The following is a 22,984-nucleotide window of genomic DNA, read 5'->3' on the forward strand; positions in this document are numbered from 1 at the left end:
ACCAATAGTTACAATTTATACTAGCTTTTAAGACTGTAGTTGCAACTCACCAAAGTAGGATGGACTCTGTTATACCAATTGATTTTGATATCCTGAAACTAGGCCCAGCGACTCAAGGAATGTTTAGTTGTTAAGAATGATTAATTTCCACATTTAAAATTTAGTGTCCAATATTAATTAATAACTATGTTTTCATATGTCATTCTTAACCTGAACAAATTATTACAAAACCTCAGTCAGTAAGGAATGGATTAATCAAGTGATTATACTGAGATTAATAAAAGACTACTTGCTCAAGGGCTTGTTTTTTCTGGACCCACTTCAATGGTTACTAACTAACCGAGTAACACATGTAAAATTCTATTAGAAATATCTCAACTTACATTCCAATTAGGAAGATATTTAAACCACATAAAAAGGCTGTGTGACTTAACCCAATATAATACATCAGAGAACTCATGAACATTCATAAAATAATCAATTAAATGTATTTTGAGGGCATAATATCTCCTTGAATAAAATGTATTTTGTGATTTGTTTCATTGCAATAAAGCAACAAATAAAATAACAAGCCAGGCTTCATATCAATTAGACAACTTTTACTAAATGAGAAAACTACATTTAAAATGTGCTTTAAAACAAAATGGGATCAGAAAAAAACCAGATGTATGCATTTTAAATAACTTTGCACTGTGCTAAAAATCAAATTATTTCTTGCAGTAAACACAACGCGCCAATTCATAAAATGTTAACAGAATTCTCAATTCAACGTTTTCAACGACAATATTAAGGTCAAGAATTTCACATCAATGGCATCACATGTAGAAGGGCATTATAAATCTGATGTCCATCCCTAGGACACTTACAAATTTGACAATGCTCAATAAAAGCTTTTAGAATCATATCCAAAAAATTACAAATCTGAGTCCTGTAAAGTTCTTGTTCTATTATATAATGCGTGTTGACTTTTCTATTTGCCATTTGTTATATTAACCCTTTTTAAAGAGAGAGAACAGGAAAAGAAATGTTGCAATAAAGTCTTGATCATGTACAGAAATTATTGCTACTATACTTCACTACAAAGCATGTCTATACATCATATGAACTTTGATCATGAAAAACCAGAAGAACAAAAATCTTTAATGACATAGCCTTACAATCGTATACAACATTCACATGGCAATACTAGACAGTTATGCACCCAATAACCAAAGTTAACAAAACATCCCAATGACCAGCTTTCACTTAAATACATCCTTCTTACAAAGGGGAGAAAAAAAGAGATAGTGTCAGCTTTCTAAGGCTTGTCAAAAAAGAATTCTCATGTTCTGTGAATTTAAGAACAACAACAACAAAAACCCAAAAACAAAACCAATGCAGGTGAGGGTGTTACCAGAAAGCTAAGCATGCCAAAAGGTGTGTCGTGCGAATTAAAACCTAAAGCCAAGGTACCACATAATCACATTTCCAACTAGCTGGGTAATACTATATGAGCCTTATCTTAAATGAAATGCTACTGCACAATAGAGCATCAATAAGTTAAAAATTATAGTGCACAAATCCAAATCAGTGGCAATTTCTGTAATAAGCAAAGTATTGACTACCAGCTGCAAAATTTGCCCAGCCAAATTGATTAAATCACTGGATTGGACACTTTACGTATTTTTTAAGCTATCGATCTCTAAAATTCATTTACTTATATCGAGGCATAAATTTTCTTAGGAAGATCGAATAGAAACATAAGTAAAAACAAAGGGAAAATAAATCAGTGACTATCTTTAAAGCTCTTCCCACAGTTCACTTTTAAAAATGGTTAGGGGGGAAAAAAAGTTCAAAAAATATATGCCATTATTCTAGCAAAACAAACAAAACAAACTCAAAATAATTAAACAACCAAGCAACACTAAAACCACATAACAGATGGGTCATCATGCTTTCATGTGGTTTAACTATCACATCTAGTTTAACAGGGATGCTTTTCAACTTTAAAAACTGTGATACATGAAGATGTAACTTCAGTGGATCATTTTAAATTTAGATTTAACTTTGCTGAATATTATAACAGAGTATACTTATTACAATACAGTGTAGCACATCTTTCTATTAGAAAAAAATGTAAGATCCTTTACCCGTCTCCTTAAGTTAAAGGTGTGACATCATAAAGGGTGTCAAATGGCTGGATGGTTTTACAGTGCACACTTAGATATTATGAAGTATGTCCTTAACAAATCTGATGGGGTTTTTTGCAGAATTCCCTTTCTTCACCTTTTCTTCGGTGGATTAGCTGTCCGAGGTGGAGTGACAGGACGTCCAGAATTCAGTCCACCATACTGGTACTTAGCTTTCTTTTCAGATGGTTTCAATATCTTAAAATAAATAATTCATTAACATTGTTATTCTTTCCAGTCCAATAAACTACATAATTGGCTTTCAAAATACTAAGGTTACAATAGTGGGTTCGTTCTTCAATAAATGGCCTAAATTCTTGAAAATCCAATCAAAATGTAAGACAAAATGACCAAGTTCCATAAATATTTCTCACATATGTCGATTCTGACCCATAGCGACCCCATATAGGGTTTCCAAGGAGCAGCTAGTGAGCTTGAACCACTGACCTTGCAGTTCAAACAGCTTTGCAGTCTGATGCATTAACCCACAGCGCCACACCAGGAATCCTAAATGAAATGCTACTGCACATATCATTCCATTCATATTCCAGTCACAGAAGCTCAATTAAATACATGAATCTTATCAACCACTCATTTCTTAGATTTAAGTAAAAATTTCTTCAAATGTCCATCTTCATGCTGAGGAAGACAACACTGGTTTAAGACTCAAAAGATGTTGGCACTATGTAGTGGGGAAATCTTTAGCCAAGTCACAAAACTTTTTAGATCTAAATTTTGATGGGTACATTTATCTTTAAAAAGTTTTGATAAAAGGCTGGTGGTTCAAACCCACGCAATGACTTTGAGGGGAAAAAGAGACCCGGATATCTGTTCCTGTAAAGATTAAAACAAACAAAACACTCTGAGACAATTCTACTCTGTCATGTGGGCTCACTATGACTTAGAACCGACTTGGCCTCTAAGAACAGACAGTGACTACAATAATCTAATCTTAAAATATTCTGTCACTCCTAAAAGGAACCTTGTACTCATTACCAGTCACTTTCTATCTTTGCCTCTCTACAATCCCCAACCATTCTCTGTCCTCTGGTTTGCCTATCCTACCCATTTCATATTAACGGAACAATATGTGGTCTCTTTTGACTGGTTTCTTTCACTTAGCATTTTTCTGAGGTTTATTCATGTTGTAGCATGTATCAGCACTTCATTCAATTATACCATTTTACAGATATGCCATACTTTGCTTAATCATTCATCAGTTGATGGACATTTGAGCTGTTTCTACATTTTGGCTTTGAAAAATAATGTTGCTTAGAATATTTGTATTTAGGTTTTTGTGTAGACACTTCAGGTTTCATTTCCTTATGTAGATACCTGGGAGAAGAATATGCTAATTAAGAGTTTTGGTGTGCTGTGGGCTAACATGTTGGACTGCAAGGTCAGTGGTTCACATTCACCAGCTGCTCCTTGGAAACCCTATACAGGGTTGCTATGGGTTGGAACTGACTCGGTAGCACTTAACAACAACATGCTAATTCTATATATGCTTAACTTTTGAGGACCTGCCAAACTGTTTGTTTTCTAAAGAGGCTGTATATAATGGTTCCAACCTCTTTGAATTCGCACTGACACTTCTTATTTCCTGAGTTTTAAAAAATTATAGTCATTTTGGTGGGTGTACCTATCTTTAGCCTTCACTTTAGATAGGAAAAGGACCTGGTGTCAACCACGGCATTCAATCATTCTAGTTAATGAAAATCGTGCACATAATAATGGGAATGACGTGAACTTCCCCCTGCTTTTAAAAACAGAAATACAAGTGTATGTCTGTCAATGACAAAATCTTTACATTAACAAAATAGATGTCTTTTGGCCAATAAATACACCGTAAAGCTAGAGCGGCTCTCTTGAAAATATAACGTGGGTATTATAAAATTATTATAAGGATCCCTAGTGGCACTGTGGTTAAAGCAGCACCTGACAGCTTGCAGGGAGAATGGCAGTTTGAACCCACCAGATTCTCTTTAAAGATCTGAGGCCTTAGAAATCATCTGATGAGAGTTTTGCTCTACCCTATAGGATCACTCTGGTAGCGTAGTGGTTACGACTCAGGCTGTTAACCTCATGGTCAGCAGTCTCAAACTACCAGAGGTTCCTCAGGAGAAAAGTAAGGCTTTTTGCTCCCATAGATTTATAGCTTTGGAAATCTGCAATGAGTTGAAATCGACTCCATGGCACACCACCACCACAGGACCACTAAAGATATGAAGTTGATTCAATGACAATGGGTTTGGTGTTTTGGGCTTTTTTCATTTACATGGAACATTCTTATTCTACTTTATTCTCATCTGAGTTTATAATACTTTCTCTCCAGTACCTGTCCATCTTATTTATCTTGAAAAAGAAAGCAAAATCCTAAATTAGGCATTGTTTCCACACTTCTAACATGCAAGCCACTGTCCAGCAGGTGTGACACTCTAAGATAAGCACTGGACTGGTAACCTCAAGGTCAGCAGTCTAAACCCACTAGCTGCTCTCAGAAACCCTCTATAGGGTTGCTATGAGTTGGAAATGACTTAACAACACACAATATATAACAACATAAAACATGCCTCACAGGAATTTAACAGTTAAAACATTTGAAATAACAAATGAACTGGTATTACTTAAATTTGCTAAAGCCTTCATATTTGATACAGTTCATAAAGACTGGAACTTTTATAACTGAAAATAGAAATCTTTACTGAATCTATAAATGATAATCACTTCTGTCCAATTATATTTTCTAAACTTGCTCAAGGTAAGCTCACAAACCAAAAAGAAAAATGTTCCTGATGGTAGTTTTAATCACACTGATAGTCATAAATATTTTATCATACCTGGAAGGAACACATCAAAGTTTCATCCACACTCATCATTCCACCAGCATTATCAAACTCGCCACAGTAATTTGGGGCTGAAAACAGGGTAACCAATTGTCGTTTAGCAAAAAATTCATATCCATCTTCAACCACCTGTCACAGGAAATATTAAAAGAAAAACACATTGTAACTTATTATGGCAATTCTCAACCAACCATATTAGATTCATGTGACAAAGTTCTAAAAACCAAAACAAACAAAAAAAAAGCAATTGTGTTTTGGCAACTGTTATTTTGTCTCTTAAACTTTGTTTAGAATCTTAAAATTAATGTACTTATTCTATAATGGCAAGGATTTAACTTATGAAACAATAATAAACTCATTATTATTGAAAGATTTAAAAACCATACCATTTTCAAGGCAACCCATTAAACAAAAACAAAATAAGCTATTAGGTGTGTGTCTGTAGTAAGCTAGGACACAAAAGTATTTCTTCATGATGGCAATAATTTCAAACCACAAAACACTTAGTAGTCCAATGAAAAGCAACCAGATAATAATGAAAGATGAGACTTTTCCCAAAAGCTTCTTGTCTTGCTCAATCTTCCAATTTTCTGTAAGCATTATATAGTCATGCACTAAAAACTTTAGTTTACAGATTGTTGTAGGGACTGTTTAGCATTGTCAAGTTCTGACTCATAATTACCCGACATAGGGTTTTTCCAATGCTGCGCATCTTTGTGGAAGCAGAAAGCCTCATGTTTCTCCTGCAGAGTGGCTGGTGGGCTCAAATTGCCAACCGTGTGGTTGACAGTCCAGTGCTTAGGCTACAGAGTGCTCCCATTGCACAGATTATGCTCCTTAAAATTAGTTGTCAATAGATTATATAACATGATTTGTAGACTTTGTTATTAATTCCAGAAATTTTACACAACTTATTATTGCTCAACTCTATAATTATAATTTGAGAGGTTGCTAGTGACATATGTCATTTTATATTTATTTCTAATATGTAAAATTACTTTTGAAATCTATTTTAGGAATCCTATACAAAGCCGTTTGAACTGCAAGGTTGGTGGTTCAAGCTCACAAGCTGCTCCTTAGAAAACCTACACAGGGTCACAATCGACTCAACAGCACTTAACAACAACAATGGTAAGAGCAAGGAGTTCCTGAGTGGTGCAAATAATGAAAACTTTCGACTGCTAACCAAAAGGTTGGAGGTTCTGGTCCAACCTTGGAAGAAAAGGTCTATTGATGTACTTTGCAAAAACCAGTCATCAAAAATCCTATGGAGTTCTAACTCTGACACACAGTCACTGAATCGAAATAAGCTGCATGACAAGTAATTTTACGAGATAATCATAATTATCCTATGACATTTAAATAAGCAAAATAAGATTTTAGAAAAAAAGACTGCAAATTAAAACACTAAACTTAACTTAGGAAAGACCAGTGAGTGGAGCTCTATATATATTTAAAAAAAACAACGAACAAAAACAGAACTGATGCCAGAAGGTATTTTGGTTAGGAAATTAAGCAATCCTGCCCTGTTATATTAATAAAAGGCTTGTCTTACTATCAAAAGTCACAAAAATAAACATTTACTGATCTAAAGGTTAAAGCAAAGGATTTGGGAACATTACTTGATTTCAACTAAACAACTTAGGAAATCCTGCTAAGGAAGAGGCATGTGATATACAATCTGTGTAGGTAACACGAAGTGTGTCACTGTTATTACACAGGGTCAAGTGTCACAGGGAGTAAGGTGTGTGGCACTGTAGGATAAGTACTGGTTTGTGAGGTGGGTTTGAGGCGGAAGAGTGGTGGTTCAAACTCACTACTAACTAGCTGCTCCTCGGAAATCCTATACTGAGTTACTGTGAGTTGGAACTGACTCAATGGTACTTAACAATAACAACAACACATACTTTAATGAACTTTTAATTAACAGATCAACAATAATAAGGAATCTTTAAAAGTATTATATTTATAAGTTTCTAATATTTTCAAATTAAGTAGAATGTTTAAAAAAGATTCACCATCATTCTCCTTGAAGATCACACAATCTGGTAATGAAGAATATTTAAATAAATAACTAAGCTGTATATAAAACGGAGCTTTCAAAAAGTTCACGGAAAAATGAAATCCCCCCTATCCTCACTCCGTTTCCTTACTAAGGGTGCTGACATTTAAAACACATCTCAAATATGCTATTTTACCTCTACATATTTCAGTATGTATTTGTGAAAAATGCAGATGTTCTTTCTCAATGTAACAATAATGCCACTATCATGGAACAATGATTTCTTGGTACCTAACATCCAAGTTATAAGAAAATCTTCTCAATTGTTACAAAAATGTCTTCGTTCTTATCAAAATCCAAATAAATCCACACAATCCATTTGATTGTTAACTATATGCTATAAGGACTACACTCAAACTGAACCACATGTTGTCCATAAAGTGTCAGAAAAGAATGACAATGCACAAAACATATTGCTTTGAAACATTTCTTCTTATATGGTGAAAACTACTTGCTACCCATCCAACAGACACTTGACTTTTTTGGAAACGAATTGCCTCAAAAATAAAATGAGATGATTAAGAATAAAGTTAACAGATATTAACAAATCTATGAGTTTTATATTTCAAACCTGATGAGCTCGACAAATCAAGTCCAAATCATGACGATTCAGAAATTTACTGACAACATCAGCTCCAAAAGTGAAGGACACACCACGATCATTCTCCCCCCAGCCTTGTACATCCTTATCTGGGTCAGACCACAGCAGATCACAGAGCAAACCTTTAAAAAAATATATATATATGAAAAATAACAATAATAATAAACAAGACAAACTCCCAAATCTATAAAGTATATCTACATCACATTTCAATTATTTTCCTGCCCTCTTATTTTCCCATTTGTGTCTAACAGTAACAAACACTTCTCTGTTCTCTAGTATCCCAGCCTATTAAACATCCTCAATCTTTGTTAAAGCACGGCAAACCTTGAGTATAACAAGATACAAGTAACAGACAGTTCCTTTTGTGTAGTTTTCTCCCTATAGATGATCAACTGATTAAACAGGTTTCCTAAACAGGTCATACTTTCTCTATAACTCTATACTGTTTCTGGGCTATGTGAACCATTCATTAGCTTTTTATTTACCCCTGAGTCAACAACACAGTCTTATTACCCAGTATTTTAAACAAGTTATATCTGGTAGGGCTAGTATTACCACTTAATTTTTTTCCTTTGGGATTATCTTGGTTATTTTTTATCATTTCCTTTTTCATTTAAATGGAATCAGCGTGTCTAATTCCATGAAAAAGCCAGTTGAGATTTCACTGAAATTCCATTTGATCTACACAACAATTTGAAGATGAAAAAAAATTTTCTACTTAGGGCCTTGAGAATTTTAAAAACACAAGAGGAGTTAACAGAATCAAATGAGATCTTTGGCTTTGGGAAAAGTTAGGTCAAGGCTAGAAAGAAACATTTACTGATGAATTGCATCATACTAACAGTAGTAGAAATTTTAAGAGGGACTTGAGGACCCAAAAATGTGCCACTTAAATAGCAAAGTAATTATCTTTCTAAGTAGTAAGGTACTGAAGGAAGGAGATGGGGCAATGAGAAATCAGTACAATGTATTTTTTATAGAATGAGTCCATTTTAAGTTTTATGGGGTTTTTTTTGGGGGGGGGTAACTCATGAACTTTATAAGGAGCTCTGCCACAGTGAGTTACGTAATGGACTGCTAATCACAAGGTCAACAGTTCAAATCCACCAGCTACTCTGCAGGAAAAAGATGAACAACAAAGTGAAATGGCTTACATTACTTAAGTAATGACAGTTTACTAATTATAAAAAGAGCACTAGTTTTTATTACATAAATCAAATGTAGTTTCACTAAAGATAGACACAAAGGGTCAAATATGCCAACATTCTTAAAAAAAAATTAATCAACTTTTCTACATACTTACCTGTATCAGGGACATCAGTAGGTCTCATGATCCTTCGAATCTGCTCCATAGATTGCAGGTCTGGTGACAGTCCTGTAAGTAATAAGACATAGTACTGACATCTAAAAAAATCTTAACACTGGGCCAATAAAAAATTTTTTTAAAAAAAAAATCAAAGTTGATTATTTACTTGAATTGATACTAAAAATGTTCTTTTCAATGTTGTTTTAGAGGTCACTCTGAATTATTATGAATCCCAGATTTACATAATGATTAGGTCACGTATAAATTCAACTGTCATTCCCCCTCTACTGGACCATCATTCACACTGGTTCGTTGTTATTATTAGTTATCATTAAGTCAACTCTGATTCACAGCAACTCTATGTGTAACATAACAAAACAGTGCCATGTCCTAAGCTATCCTCACAAACATTGAGCCCACCGTTACCGATGTCATGTCAATCTAGCTCCTTGAGAGTTTTCTTCTTTTCACTGACCCTTCACTTTACCAAGCACTATGTCTTTTTCATGACTCCTGGTGTGGCGCTGTAGGATAAGGACTGGAGTGCTAAATGAAAGGTTGGTGGTTCAAGTCCACCAGCAGTTTCTCAGAAATGTTCTACAGTTTGCTATAATGTGGAACCAACTCAATAGCACTTAACATGTCCTTTTTGATAACTGGTCCCCTTCCCGATAACACATCCAAAGTACATCAGACATCTAGCTATACTTCTAAAAATATACATATTTGTTCCCTGGTTTATACTGTTGCTAAGTATCGTCGAGTCAGTTCAGATTCAGAGACCCTGTAGGGTTTCCAAGGAGCAGCTGGTGGTTTTGAACTGCCGACCCTGTGGTTCGCAGTCTAATACTGATCCACAGAAGCACACCAGAAGTCCATTTTTTTCCTGGTAGTCCATGGTTTATTCAATCTTCTTCACCAACATGATAATTCAGAGGCATCAATTTTCCTTACTATAGCTCTTACATACTTTTTTCCTTAAATAAACAAACAAGTAAAAAACTTTGATAACATATCTTTTCTCCATTTATCACGATGCTGCTTATGGTCCTGTTGCGTGGATTTTTGTTTTCTTTGAGGTGTAACTCATATTAAATCTGTAGTCTTTGATTTTTAAGTGTTTCAAGTCTCCTTTACTTTAAACAAGCAAGGTGTGTCAGCTGTGATCACAAGGGGCGAATGAGCCTTCCTCCAATTCTGATGCCATGTTCTTCTTAATATAATTCAGCTTCTCATATTATTTGCACAGCATACAGACTGAATAAGTATGGTTAAAGGATACAACCCTAACACATACATTATTTCATGATTTTAAACCATTCAGTAACCAGTTGGTTAGAGGATCATCTCTTGGTACAGGCTCCACATGAGTAAAATTAAGTGTTCAGGAATTCCCTGTCTTTGCACTGTTATCCTTAATTTATTATGATCCACAGTTGAATGCCTTTGCATAATCAATAAAGTACAAGTAAACATCTTTCTGGTATTCTCTGTAGTCAGCCAAGATCTATCTGATATCAGCAATGATATCCCACATTTTATATCCTCTTCTGAATCCAGCTTGAATCTCTGGCAGTTCCCAGTTAATAATACACTGCTGCAACGGTTTTTAAATTATTTTCAGGAAAATTTTACTTGCATGTGGTATTAATGATATTGCTTGAGAATTTCCACATTCTGTTGGCTCACCTTTCTTTGGAATATGCATGAAATCAGATCTCTTCCAGGCAGTAGGTCTTCCAAATTTCTTGGTATATGAGTGAGAACTTCCAGCATTACATCCATTTATTGAAACGCCTTCATTGGTCTTCCATCAATTCTTGGAACCTTGTTTTTCATCAATGCCTTCAGCTTAGTCTGGACTTCTTCCTTCATTATCATCAGTTCTTGATCATATTTATAAAGGATGAGCATCAAAAGTCAATTCCATATTGCTGTATTTTTATTCTTAGCTATACAAATGTGTAAGAGCTACAATTCTTCAAGTATTTAGTATATACTAGAAATTTTGCTTCCACTAAGAGTCCTGGTGTAGTGCTGCAGGATAAGCACTAGAATGCTAACCATAAGGTCATAACCAACACAACCAAGCCATACACTATCCATATATTTTCATGGCATCTAGTTACAAAGAATTCTTATGTGGTACTATAGGATAAACACTAGACTGCTCACCACAGGTCAGTGGTTCAAACCCACCAGCCATTCCTCGGAAACCCTTTATCACATCGCTATGAGTTGGAACCAAAAACAACAGTTAAGTACTAGACATGCCATGTCAAGTTTTCAAATGAACTCTCACATCTTTATATTTATTTCACAGGTCTTAAGGAACAACACCATTTTACTTTCAAAACTAGGTTTAGGATTAAAGCAGACACATTACATAGAGCTTGGAATTCAGCATGTGTTAAAACTTCTAATTGGATTCTAATGAAAAGTATTTACTATAGGATGAAAAAAGTTACATAATAGAGAAAGATAATGATCTTTTTCATTTTTACTAATGGCAGGGGTATCTTTCTGTCAAGACATGGGGCACAGAAAAAGGAAAGATACTTCTTTAAACAAAAGTCTAAGTATCCCTCTTCATATGTGAAACTCTTTAAAGGTAAGTACTGTTTTCATACTTATGAATAAACATAAACTTCTATTTACTAGTTTTAGCTAAGTTTAAAATAGTTTTCATAATTTGAGTTTTCACAAAAAACCTACTTCATTTTCCCATAGAATCTTGATTATCATAGATGTTTTCTAAATATTGGAAGATCAGTAGGAAAAAAAACAGAAAGCAAATTTACTAGTCTACCTCCATGACAACAGAAGATCTTCTCATCCACAATGGCAGCTATAGGCAGACAGTTAAAACAGTCAGTGAAGGTTTTCCACAATTTAATATTGAACCTCCGTTTGCCTGTAAAAAGAGTAACATATAAGTTAAATAAGAATAAACTAGTTATATGTATTACTATATTAATCTACCTATTTATTAATTATGACAAGACTAAATCTAAAAAAATCTAAAACCCTTCTCAATAGTTATCTGAAAGCCACCAGATTATGAATATTTAAAAGAATTTTTCTTTATGCTTATCTAGTAATCCTGGGTTTCCCCTCTGTAATTAATAAGTGTTACTTGCATACTTTAAAAAAGATAAGTAATACAATAAACATTAAGCATAGTCAGTAATGTTTAAAGACTTTCAAAGATTGTGCTAGTGTTTTATGAAACAATTCTGTCTTTTTAGATTACTGTATAGAGCAATTTTGAAATGGCTTAACAGACTTCTTTTTTGGGCACATAACATACACACACACCTTCTATATTTATTTGTCAATTGCTCCCTTCCCCTGGGAAGTAGTTAACAATCTATGATAATCTTTTTTCTTTTGTAGCAACAAGTTAAAAAAAAAAAATTGGCAAAGTGACACTTCCAGAAATAGGGCGGAGGATTGGTTAGCAACAAACATAGAAGGCACGTATTATTTGCAAATGGTACAGTAGGTAAATACCTAGCCAAATAAGCAAGAAGTCAAAGGAGTGCCTCTGGGGATTGTCCATTGACACTAACTTACTAAGTAACACAGTGTGAACTTACTGCCAAAGGAGGACAATCTCCAAGTGTTTTACTGGAATACACTTCTGAATGAATTATAACTTGGCACTAGGGCATGTATAAATAGAGACACAACGGCTGTAATTTTTCTGTACTCTAGCATAAACAGGTACAACAAAAGACAGCCTTAAATGTACATTCACTTTTTTAGAGTTATTTGAATTTCCTGAATCTGGCAATACACTTCAATAACTAACCCAAGAAAGGAATGAGACACAGTACTAACTTCTTATGTTTTTATGCCATAGCTTGCCTTCCAATGAGTAAATTTAACTCAAAGCAGAGTTTATAGGCTGCTCTCACATATATGATTTCAGATGATATGCTTTACCCTTAAGAAGGCTGACTAATTCAAGTGTATTATTCATCCTTTAAGACTGATACCTATTTCTGATGCAGCTTAAAAGGATGATTATAATTTGATATACAACCCACATCTTCTTAACTGGTCTAATTTAAACACTACATATCAGAATAAAAATACAATACACATAAAAAAAGCACACAATCATTCTCGTTAAAGTTACATAAGAATAGAGACCATTTGTTTAATGCACTGTTATATTCCTAGTGTTTAGCATATACCACATCCTCAAATAGTTTTCAAATTATTAGATGGAGCAGGGAAATACTTAAGGGTTTGAATAGGACAATACAAAACAAGAACCCTGTTGTGGTAGGCAGTTTAAACCCATCAGTCACTTTCAGAAACCCTATACAGGGTTGCTATGAGTGAGACATAAAACAAGGGAGCTTTAAAGTTTGTGGAAAATGAAACAAAGATAATGGAATTTCCCCACAATCTTTTTGAAGCCCTTTTGTGTACAAAGATGGACAAAAAGCAAAAGCAGAAAATGGAGTAATTCAGAACTGAAAAGGAGTAAAGTTACTAATTTAATTCAGTATAATTCATTCATTCTAAGTTGTAGTTAACCAAATACATATACTCACTTCTCATATTCTACCTGGCAAACTCCAAAGGCAAGAGGAGACTACTAATCCCATTATCAGTGATTTCTTACTGGTCAAACAGAGTACCACAAAATAGGATACCCCACAGTATGCAATATCCTTGTTTTTTAGGTACTGATTATAATTCTAATAATAAACTTCAACTTTTAAACCATTCCACATGTCTCACTAATTCTTATGGCCAAGTTATGGGTTCCTACTGCATCAGAATTAAAATGGATACTAGAAAACCAGAAGCCACTCTTCACAGTATATCTTGCTTTGTAAATTAATTAAAAGAGGATCCTTTTAGCTCAATAAATTACAGTTGGTGCTAAGTGCTCTGGAGTCTGTTCTGACTCATACCCAACCTGTACAGGATTCCCAAGTAGTGGCTGGTGGGTTTGAAATGCCAAGCTTGTGCTTAGCAGTCCAATGTTTATCCTATAGTGCCATACCATGACTCTGAATAAGCTGCTGTCAACCTGAAATAATAAGACCACCAAAGACATCCCAAGGAGCTATAATTAGTAAAATGCTTCCCAGCTTTAGATTCTTTGTCCAAGTAAGACTCTGTTCCTGGGCCTATGCCTAATAACACTAAACCAATTAGGGAATGTTACCATTCACTTATTTTCTAAGTTTTACATTTACTTACATTCATCATAGAATCCATAAATGCGGTTGATGCTAGCACACTCATGGTTTCCTCTTAAAAGAAAGAAGTTCTCTGGATATTTGATTTTATAAGCTAATAGCAAACAAATGGTTTCCAAAGACTGTTTTCCTCTGTCCACATAATCTCCTAAGAAAAGATAGTTGGCTTCTGGTGGGAAACCTCCATATTCAAATAATCGCAGTAAATCTGTATACTGTCCATGAATATCTCCTAAAAGTAGAAAAAATCGGTTTTAGAACACTTGGTTACTGTGGTGGGTAGCTTTTATGCAATGTTTCCAATGTTCACACCCTGAGTAATTCTCTTCTTTGGGTTGGCTGCATCTAGTGATTTGCTTCTAGAATATGGCAACTGATAGACTGTCACACCCGAGATAAGGTAACAAGACTGTGACTCTGGTACTGCTCTTGCAGGCTTGTTCTGTTGAAGCCAGCTCCCATACTCAGCTGCTCTATTGAGAAGCCCATGTGGTAGCCGACTGAATCCTTCCCTAGATGACCCCAGAGATAACTGCAGCCAGCTGACACTTCAACTGGAGACTTTTTAGAGAACCAGAGGACCCAGCTAAGTTGCACTTGACTCCTGGCCCAGAGAAACTGTGAGATAATAATTTCTTCTAAGTCACAAAGTTATGAGGCAATTTGCCATACAACAACAGATAACCGTTAATGCTTATTCTAATATAAAGTACTTTAATGAAAAGCTTGCCAAGACTTTGAGTCATTTTCTTTTTAACATCACTTATAAGAAACTACCTTTGCTTTAATTAAATTCATAGAGGGGATTGATCTAAAAAACCTAAAACTACTACTTCTTAGAGGTGATACTCTGAGCTGATTTATTCATTCATTCAAATATTTACGCAGCTAATGTCTCATTTGTTGGCCACTGTACCAGAATTAACAAGCACATGCTTGAAGAAATAGGAAGGAAGAGAATAAAAAGTATTAAAGGATTACACTAAGCACACACAGGTTACACAGTGTAAAAGAGATCACCAATAATCATGTAGCAGGGAAAAAAATTGCAAATAACTGTTGGCTGAACAAAAGCTGTTGGAAAATCCATAGAAACTATATTGTAACATTAATAACCATTACAATCCTTTGACTGCTGAGATCAATCAACTTAAGGTCATTTTTGCTTTGGGCCAAAAATCACTATAAGATATAAAAGAACAAATACAAAATGCCAAGTAATATAAGTTTCAAAATAAATGAACGTAACAGTTACAAGACTGACTCCCAAAATTCTGTACCTGTTAAAATAAATTCTCATTCTTGCCAACACTGGAAATCAATCTGACTTTTGTAATTTGATTTCAATTAAGGTCTCATTTTAAACTGCATCTCCCTAAATACTAGTAAAGCTGAGAATTTTGTTTATTGGCCAGTTTCTTTTGAAGTTGTTTTCCCCTATTTTTCTATCATTTTGCCTTTTTATTTCTAAGAACTCTTTATATATTGTGAATAGCAATTTGTGTACACAGCAAATATTTTCTCCTTGTCATTTTAATGATGGCTTCAACCTTTATGCAATAAAACCTATCAATCTTCTCCTTTGTTTCAATTAAAAAAATTTTTTTTTCTAAGTCATCCTTGATGTAAATACAGGAAGAAAAACTTAAGTGAGTCAAAAGAGATAATTTTGAGCTTTATGTCTTTACATACCACAAATCTTCAGTGGTGCTTCCAATTCCAGGAGAATTGGCTGGCTGAGAAAAATCTCCCGAGACTTGATACATAAGCCCCGAACTTCTGCTTCAGTCATCTGCACAATCTTTCCTGGACGACATCCTCGTACTGATAAACAATGAATAAAGCAATCAGTTTCCTGGAATTTAGCCACTTATCCATAGTCCTTAAAAAAGAGTCATATTTTGAAAATCAGAAAAGGCAAAACAGATAACAAACTACCACATGCCTTCCTGTGTCCTGGCTAATGGTAAGGTTCTTCTGTTACTGCTGGTGGTTCCTGAAGATACTTATCAAATTTGCTACCACCAAAGTGCAGCCCTATTTGATCTCCAATGGCCAACACGAGACCTAGGAGCCCAACGGATAAAAAATATTTCACGGGCAGCACCTTTAAGTTTCGGCATAGCAAGTTCTGCTAAGAACCAATGGCTACAATGAAAGGGAGAGTAATAAAGTAGTTGCCAACAGGCGACACTTTCTTCGGATACTATTAGTAGTGCCAAGAATTTTAGCAACCATGACCTCTATTTTCTGAACAAAACAATTATTAAAAAGGTGCTAAATGCTTATATATTTTATTTAATGCATTACTATATTGGTTACGAATCGAGTCGCAAACTGCAAGGTCAGCAGTTCGAAACTACCAGCTGTTCTGCAGGAGAAAGATGAGGCTTTCTGTTCCCGTAAAGATTTACAGCCCCAGAAACCCTGTATAGGGTTGCTATGTAAGTCAGAACCGACTCCACAGCACATAACCACCACCACCATATACATAATGGGGCACTGTATAAATAAGTCTAAAGGCTATGTAGCTAGAATAAACCCTTTGAACAGGAATGAGCTGTAAAATGGATAAAATTATGTGGTTCTCCAGTCACTTCCAGGTTAGAGTGAGGTGGGGTTTCTGAGGCTGTAAATCTTTACAGGAACAAATAGCCTCACCTTTCCTCCTTGGAGCGAGTGGTGGGTTCAAACTGATCTTGAAGTCAGCAGCCCAAATCGTAACCCATTCATTATACCACCAAGGTTCCTAAAATATACTGCTAGCCTCTGTTTAACCTTACCTAAAGGGCACTGAAAAAACAAAGACCGTATTGCTATATATACCCTTGTTGTTGCTGTCAACTGCTGTTCAGTCAGTTCCAACTCATAGTGGCATAGCGTATAGGTTTTCCAAGCAGCAGCTGGTGAGTTTGAAGTGCCAATCTTGTGCTCCAGTGGTTTATCCCATATCATTACACCAGGATTCCACGTATCCTTACGACTTCCTATTTCTAAGCTTACAATGAGATCATACATTTCTTGCTCAAAATTGTTATGATTTGACAGGTCTGTCAAACAGGTGTTAAAGGAAAAAAAAAAAAATAGTCGGGTCCCCACATGCAAAAGTGAATCCATCTATACAACCCAATGATGTAAATCCCTCAAATATTCATCACCAGTCTTTTATATCTGAAACAAAGTTATCTGCTTGCAATAACCCATCAATCTCCTTAAAATTATCTTTTAAGAAAAATGAAAAGCATTAAGTTTTGAATAATTGCTAATTTGCCTAACTATACTCCTGATAAAGGAGCTGTGGCAGCATAGTGGTTACGAATCGGGCTGCGAACCACAAGGTCAGCAGTTTGAAACAACCAGCTGTTCCGTGGGAGAAAGATGAGGCGTTCTGCTCCCGTAAAGATTTACAGCCTCGGAAACCCTGTACAGGGTCGCTATGAGTCGGAACCGACTCCTCAACACATAACAACAACAACATACTCCTGATGTGGCGCTGTAGGATCAGCACTGGACAGCGGAACAAGGTTGGCAGTTCAAACCCACCAGATGCTCCTCAGAAACCCTCTAGTTTCGCTATGAGTCAGAACGGACTAGCGACCAGCATTTAATTAACACTTATAACCAAGGAGCCCTGGTGACGCAATGGTTTAAGAGCTTGACTGCTAACCAAGCTAAAGATTCATGGTTGGAGGTCATCAGTTGCTCTGCAGGGTAAAGATGTGATTGGTCTACTCTGTCCTATAGGGTTGCTATGAGTTGAAATCAACTGGCTGGCAGTGTTTGGTTTATACACATTATAACCAGGGCTTCAAAATGGTTCATTGTGTTCTCTGGGGATCTTACTAAAATGGTGATTCCAATTCAGTATATCTGGGATAGAAATACCAATTCTCAGTCACATGGGATAAATCCGGCTAAATAAAAGCTGTTGGAAGTAACAAAGAGGAGGTAGAGAAAATGTGCTAAATTAGTAAGTTAATGGCAGTCAGCTAATAAGTCCACCCTTGAAATTCAAAAGCATAATGATCAACAAAATTGCTTTTGTTGTGAGAACTTAAAACATCCCTTTCTAAATTAGTATTAGTTCTCCAACATCAATTACCTATACTGAAGCACATTTTGATTTTCCCAAGATCAAAAAGTACCAAAACATATTCAGCTGCCTTGGAGTCAATTCAGATTTATGGCAAGCCCAAGTTGTGTCAGAATAGATGTGTGCTCTTTCAATTTCTCAAAAGCAGATGATCGCCAAACCTTTCTTTTCAGGTGCCTCTAGTTGGATTCAAACGTCCACCGTTTCAGTTAGTATTGGAGCATGCTAACCTTTTGTACTACCTAAGGTCTCTGTCTTTACATTTTTATTAAGCATATGGAATGCTAACTTAGTTCAATTTTCCTATAATAAGAACAATTCTTCACCTTGACATCACAGTTTTAAACTTGGAAAATGACTAAAAAGTATTCTCCCATCAATGAGTCAAAGGCCTCTCAGTTTTAGTTTACAAGAACCAGTTTTAGTTTGAAGGACTAAAGATCTTTGGTTGCTTTCAAAGGACAATAAACAGCTGACTTTGATTATTCAGGAAATGTTTTCATTCATTTCAACAAATATTTAAGAAGTTACAATATTAGTGGTTCATTAGTGCTGATGGATATGATAAAACATTATGGCTCTATAAGACTTTCCATAATTTCTGTTTGTGATCCTTAAGTAACAAAACAGTACTTGCTAAGTGCTGTCAAGTCGGTTCTAATTCATTGCGATTCTGTACAGGGTTTTCGTTTCTTAAGTTTGAATCACCCACCTGGAGGTTCAAATACACCAAGTGCTTATCCTACAGTGCCACACCATTCACTGTAATTAGATAGCTTGTTGTTGTTAAGTGTCAGTGAGTCAGTTTTGACTTATAGTGACCCCGGTAGTATTTCCAACAGTGTGGGTGACTTTAACATGTGAAACTGAAGCTTTCAATGTATACAACGATAAATATTTACCCCATATGTGTTTTGTAGTCTTCTGTAAATTACACGTCTGGTTAATTCTGGCTTCCCAAATGAATAATTTAGGTTATACTGAGATACACTTTGACGACATTTCTACAGAGCTACAAAATGCTTCAACTTATAAGTCATACTAAAAATACAAAAAAATTAAATCATACTGTAGAAAAACAACCTGTATGAATTTCATTGTTCTAAGATGCACATTTCCCAATGAAAATCTCTGAAGCTAAAAGATAACTCGCAATCAATAGTTTCCTACAATTTTAACTGGCAGTATTTCCCTCATCGTTGTTCGTAAGTGCCATCTAGTCAATTGCAACTCATAGTGACGTTATATAGGGTTTCCGAGGAGCAGCTGATGGGTTTGAACCACCAACCTTGTGGTTCACAGTCCACTGCTTAACCCACACCAGGAATCCATTTCCCTTTAGTGGCACAAGAAATAATGGTACATTTCATAATCAAATGACATTTTAAACAGTTTATTAAATGTATTCAAAGAAGCAAAAAGTTCTTGCAAATGTTAATAAACCTTTGGCAAATCTTAGGAATGAGTTAGCTAGATGTTTGGGATAACAGGATAGACAAATCCTTTACAGTTTTAAGCTCTCCCATCTCATTCTCCAGTCCATTTGGAATTAATTTTGTGCATGTTGTTAAGTGTCGCTGGGTTAGTTCTGACTCATAGCAATTCTGTTGAGGACCCACTGGTGATGTGAACTGCTGACCTTGCAGTCAGCAGTCCAGTGCTTATCTTATAGCGCTACATGGAAATCTAAAATCAATTTGACAACAACTGGTTTATCTAACTGATGCATCATTTATTGTAAAACCATTCTTTCCCTGTAATGTTTTGTAGAAAACCAGATGACAATATACAAGTTGGTCTCAATCTGGACTCTGTATTGTATTTCCTTACTCAATGGGTCTATTTTTACATCAAATATTTTTATGTAAATAAACTTTTTTTTTTTACCACCAAAATTGCTGTCGCTTTTTATTATGTCTTTGTATCTGCTAGGGTAAGCACTCCAATTTTGTTAAGACTGCCTTGGCTAATGAATTCTAAGCCCTTGCATTTTCAAATGTCTTAAAATTGGCTAGTCTAAACACACACGCACATATACACAACTAGCATTTTAATTTTGAATTTTCAACTCATGATCTCTCCTTTTATTCAGTTGTCATTAATTTCTCTCAGAAATGTTTTTAGTATGACACATTTTTTCGTCAAAATGTTTGGTAGGGCCTGCTTATGGTGGTTTCTTTTTCAAGTTTATATTGTGAATTGAGAGTTTACACAGGAGAATACCAGCTTTACACTTATCTTGTCGTATTTTGTTTCATTGTAATGATTACAATCCCCTCCATGCATCATCATTCATTCAACAGTATTTGTTTCTATTCCTTCTGTTTATTATTTTTTTAATGTACACCCCAAAACACTCAGGAATATACAATCATTCAAACACCTAAAGGGCATACCCTGCAAGCCTGCCCCCAGGCCACCAGTACACAGCCCCTCTCCCTCCAAGAGTCTAGAGTCCCCAGCCCCTCCATCTCTCCTTGTCATTATCTCTGCCTCCATCTTTGGTGTCTCTGCTTCTCTGAATGGAGTCCCACACTCCGCTCCCACTTTTCTCCCTTAATGGTCCCAGCGTCCTCCACTCCGGGACTGCAAAATCAACCACTACCTTCTTTTTGTTAGGAAACCTCTACCTTTACAGTTGGCAACAATCACAATCAGTCATAACAATTACTCTCTAGTGAACCACAAGAATCTTAGCCCCATCTCCTTTTACCAGCCCCGTCTAGACAGGATGAAATATGGTGGTTTCTTTTTAAGACTTTGGTTTCCAATTGTTTGATGTTAGTAAACAGAGTAACTGGTATACTGACTTTGTTTTCTAACAGTTTGAAGATGCTCTGAATTTCTAAATAAATCATATTACCTACAAATAGAGCTTTTACTTAGACTCTAAAAAGTAAAAAAAAAAAAATAAAGGTGTACTTTAGTCCTCAGTGAATTCACTAGAATCTCCAGGATAATGTTGAGTAAAAAACGGAGCTAATGAAATTCCTTGTTTTGTTCCTGAACTTAGGGAAAAAATCATTCAATATTTCACCATTAATTAGTCGGCACAGTTTTGTAAACGCTTAAAGAGTCAGAAGACACTTGAGGGCATTTAACAACTTTGTCATCTTAAGAATCCTGGTGTGGAGCTATAGGATAAGCTCTGGATTGCTAACCAGAAGGTCTGCAGTTCAAACCCATCAGCTACTCCTTGGAAATCCTGTACAGGGTTGCTATGAGTCAGAACCAACTCACTGACACTTAACATTTAGAGAACTAGGTTACTTATCAAAAAGATCAGCAATCTGAACTCACCAGCACTCTGAGAGAAAAAGATTTGGGAGTCTGTTTCCATAAAAATTAATCTTGGAAACTGTATGTTGTTGTTGTTGTTATTATGTGCCATGGAGTCAGTTCCGACTCATAGCAATCCTGCAGAGGGTTTCCGAGGCTGTAAATCTTTACAGGAGCAGAAAGTCTCATCTTTCTTCCACAGTTTCCAACTGCTGACCTTGTGGTTTGCAGCCCGATTCGTAACCACTACGCTACTAGAGCTGTTCTATTCCATCCTATAGAGGTGCTATTGGAATGGACTCTTTGGCAATGGGTTTGATTCTTATCTAAAGGAAATTTGCTCTAACTGCTAGTTTGCTAAGTATTTTTATTGTGAGGTGGTGTTCAAATTGATCAAATCCTTAAAAAAATTGAGATATTCACACGCTTCTTTTTCTCTTTTGCCTTCATTTTGTATGTGACTATTCTGACCAATTTTCCATGTTAAACTACTCTTATGTATGAAACTTATATGGCGGTCATTTTGACAACTCTTGCTATTTGAGTTAAAAGTAGTATCAAACTGCTTATACGCTTTCTGTACTATCAAAAGTTAAACAAGAAATGAGATCATCTTCAATCCCACACAAATGTACAGTTTGAGGCCAAACTGTAGTTGCAGCATTGCAAAATTTCAAAATTCATGTAATTGTGTAGTTAAGGAGCTTCTACCTAACCTATTGGAAGTGATTAATCTGAAATGCAATAACATGAAAATAGGTAACTACAAAGGGAAAAAATAGAACAGAATTCCATGCTATCCATATGTTGAATTAAAATCATATGATTGTGAATTGATACCAATAGTTGGCAGAACACTTGGGGTTGTGTTGCCATGGTCAGAAGTGACTCAACAGCAACTATATAATACATATGTAATAGCAACAACAATTTCTGTGGAAACACATCTTCCAAGATGAAATATGTTATGTTCCATTACCAGTTAGCACTAACTGATTTACTAAAAATTTTTATTAACAGTCACTTTGAATGCCAACTAAGCAAACTGTTGTTGTTGTTGTTAAGTGCCGTCGAGTCGGTTCCGACCCATAGCGACCCTGAACAGGATTTCCACGGTCATAAATCTTTATGGGAGCAGAAAGCCTCATCTTTCTCCCGCGGAGCAGCTGGTAGTTTCGAACTGCTGACCCTCCGGTTTATAGCCCAATTCATAACCATTATGCTACCAGAGCTCCTCAAGCAAACTGTTATCCTCCTCAAAAAGAATTTCATTATAAAAAATTATATTCAACCACTGTATTCTCAACTTCATGTATTTGTGTAAAAAGTAATTCAATGCAGATATCTTTTAAATCACAAAGAGTGTGTGAAAATGTATGTGTGGATATCACACACACACAC

General features: G+C 35.5%; 1 protein-coding gene across 3 annotated transcripts in view; it reads right to left on the minus strand.

Moving 5' to 3' along the window:
• Positions 1-1,642: 1,642 nt before the first annotated feature.
• The window catches only part of PPP1CB (protein phosphatase 1, catalytic subunit, beta isozyme), a 38,978-nt gene continuing 17,636 nt past the window's right edge, over positions 1,643-22,984 (minus strand). Inside the window, exons 2-8 of one of the 3 annotated variants that reach the window (XM_006835171.1) lie at positions 15,904-16,035; positions 14,213-14,443; positions 11,796-11,900; positions 8,984-9,055; positions 7,648-7,799; positions 5,009-5,143; positions 1,643-2,366 (exon numbers count right to left, since the gene is read on the minus strand). In XM_006835171.1, coding sequence (XP_006835234.1) covers positions 2,262-2,366; positions 5,009-5,143; positions 7,648-7,799; positions 8,984-9,055; positions 11,796-11,900; positions 14,213-14,443; positions 15,904-16,035 — 932 coding nt within the window. In that variant the 3' untranslated portion in view covers positions 1,643-2,261. The remainder of the gene's footprint in view (positions 2,367-5,008; positions 5,144-7,647; positions 7,800-8,983; positions 9,056-11,795; positions 11,901-14,212; positions 14,444-15,903; positions 16,036-22,984) is intronic. The other 2 variants (XM_006835173.1, XM_006835172.1) reach the window with 2 other exon arrangements.

Source organism: Chrysochloris asiatica, unplaced genomic scaffold, assembly GCF_000296735.1.
Source record: "Chrysochloris asiatica unplaced genomic scaffold, ChrAsi1.0 scaffold00016, whole genome shotgun sequence".
Classification (NCBI taxonomy): domain Eukaryota; kingdom Metazoa; phylum Chordata; class Mammalia; order Afrosoricida; family Chrysochloridae; genus Chrysochloris; species Chrysochloris asiatica.